Raw genomic sequence first — 1,917 nt, 5'->3', positions numbered from 1 at the left:
GCTTTACTTTATTTTTTAGCTTTGCTATTATGCTTTAACCGCGATACCGGTAATTCGCCGGCATGTCCCCGGAAAGGTTCGTGCCCGGCTGGCTGCTAGCGCCCCTTTTTTCCTTTTTTGCCGGGCGGTTTCGCCTTTTTTTTTAACGCCCCCCGCTTTTTGCCGGGCGGTTTTGCCCGTGCTTTTAACAACCATTATGCTTTGGCCGCAATACCGGCATTTTGCTGGTACGTTACCGAAAAAGTCCGTACCGGGCCAATTATACCAATACTTTTTTTTTTTTGCCAAACGGTTTTGCCCGTACATTTAACGCTTTCCGCTTTTTGCAAAGCGGTTTTGCCTGTATTTTTAACATATTGCCCTTTTTCGATACGGCTTGTCCCAAACCGCGTACGCCGCACGGGGGTGTTCCGTAAGTAACCAGTAATTAACGGTATCCCGCTAAACCGCTCCAATGCCCGGCAACGCTTAAAAAAACCGGTTATAAAGCTTTATAGCATTTGGAAAAGTAAATTCGTACCGGCATATAAAAGGCTTTTTTTCCGTTTAAAACCGCAAACCTTTTTCCTTTCCTTTTTATGCATTTAATAACCATTTCAAAAATTTCGATAACCGTAATTGTAAATAATTAGTATTTAACCGCTTTTTTTAAATTTTTAAATTTAACCGGTAATTGCAAATATCGTTTAATATAACCGCCGCGGTAAAAAATTGGGTTCCCGTTAAATGCTTGCTTCGGGTTTTTCGGTTTTAATTAGCCCGTTAGCCCTTTTTAACCCCCCGGTTCTTTAAACCCCGGCTTAACGCCTTTTTGGTAATTTTTTGGTATTTTTTTTAGCTATCGTAATTTAATCGAATTTGGATTCGTTAAAGCTTCCAATTTTTTAAATTTTTAATAATTGCTTTGCCGGTAACTTTCCGGTAAGCTTTTTAAATGTTTTAGGTTTATCGGGCCTTTTTGCGCTTGCAACCTTTTAAAATTCCCGCAAACGTTTTGCCGGTAACCTTTCGGCGGGCTTTAACCGCCGCGGCAAAAAAACCGCCGCTGAAAAAAAGCGTAAAATGCGCAACAAACGCCGCCGCAACGCTTTCGATTTTAATAAATTTGCCCCCGAAACGGATATTGCCTTTTTTTCGTTTTATATAAATATTCGCAACGCGTTCCCGTTGCAAAAGGTTATTAATTTTTAATAAAGCAATAATTAAATTTTTATTTATTTGCTTTTTTTTAAAAATAATTATACGGAACGTACGGTATTTTGTAACCGTTATTTTAATTATTAAGCAAATTAAAATTATGCCGTTAACCCCCGTATGCCGATATGCTCCATTAATTGTACGGGGTTTTCCAAATGCATTTATTGCAAAAACGTGGTTAGCAATAAAACTTGCGTTAAATTTTTTAAATAATTTTGGAAAATAGCCCAAAACCTTTACAAAATTTTAAATACCGTTTACAAGCGGTATTTTAAAGCAATACCGGAACTTTTTAAAAAGCTTATTAAAATTTAATTTCGCGCCCGCAAAGCCATTTAAAAAGTTAAATCCTTTTATACCATATCGGCCGAGCAATTTGCGCGTTACAAACGTTAAACCGTTATTTAAAAGCGCATCCAGCGCAAAATTGCCAACGTTACAATATTAAAAGCTATTTAAAACATTTTCCAATAGCTTTACGCTATTGCCGTTTAAACGAAAAAATAAATTTAAATTTTAGCTAGCATTAATAATTTTTTAATAAAATAACGGCGTTTTTTAACCGTTTTAAAAAAAGTATGGTTGTTTTTTTTAAACGTTTCGAAAAAGGTGTAATTGTTTTTTTTAATAGCATTGCCGCTAGCTTTATTACAATTGCGGCGCATTTGGATACTTAAGCTTATAACCGCGCGGTTTCCCGTAAAAATGCGGCGTTCGTAT

General features: G+C 36.6%; 1 protein-coding gene across 1 annotated transcript; it reads right to left on the bottom strand.

Moving 5' to 3' along the window:
* Positions 1–945: 945 nt before the first annotated feature.
* Positions 946–1,641, bottom strand: GGTG_04197 (hypothetical protein; the record flags this gene model as incomplete). The annotated part of the gene is made up of 2 exons (XM_009221989.1): positions 946–1,325; positions 1,452–1,641. Coding segments are annotated over 2 exons (570 nt in total), but the record flags the coding sequence as incomplete, so codon positions are not given.
* Between the last annotated feature and the right edge of the window lie 276 nt (positions 1,642–1,917).

Source organism: Gaeumannomyces tritici (assembly GCF_000145635.1).
Source record: "Gaeumannomyces tritici R3-111a-1 unplaced genomic scaffold supercont2.2, whole genome shotgun sequence".
In the NCBI taxonomy this organism is placed as follows: Eukaryota; Fungi; Ascomycota; class Sordariomycetes; order Magnaporthales; family Magnaporthaceae; genus Gaeumannomyces; species Gaeumannomyces tritici.
Note: the sequence above shows the minus strand (reverse complement) of the source record. Positions and strands in the feature narration are given on the sequence as shown.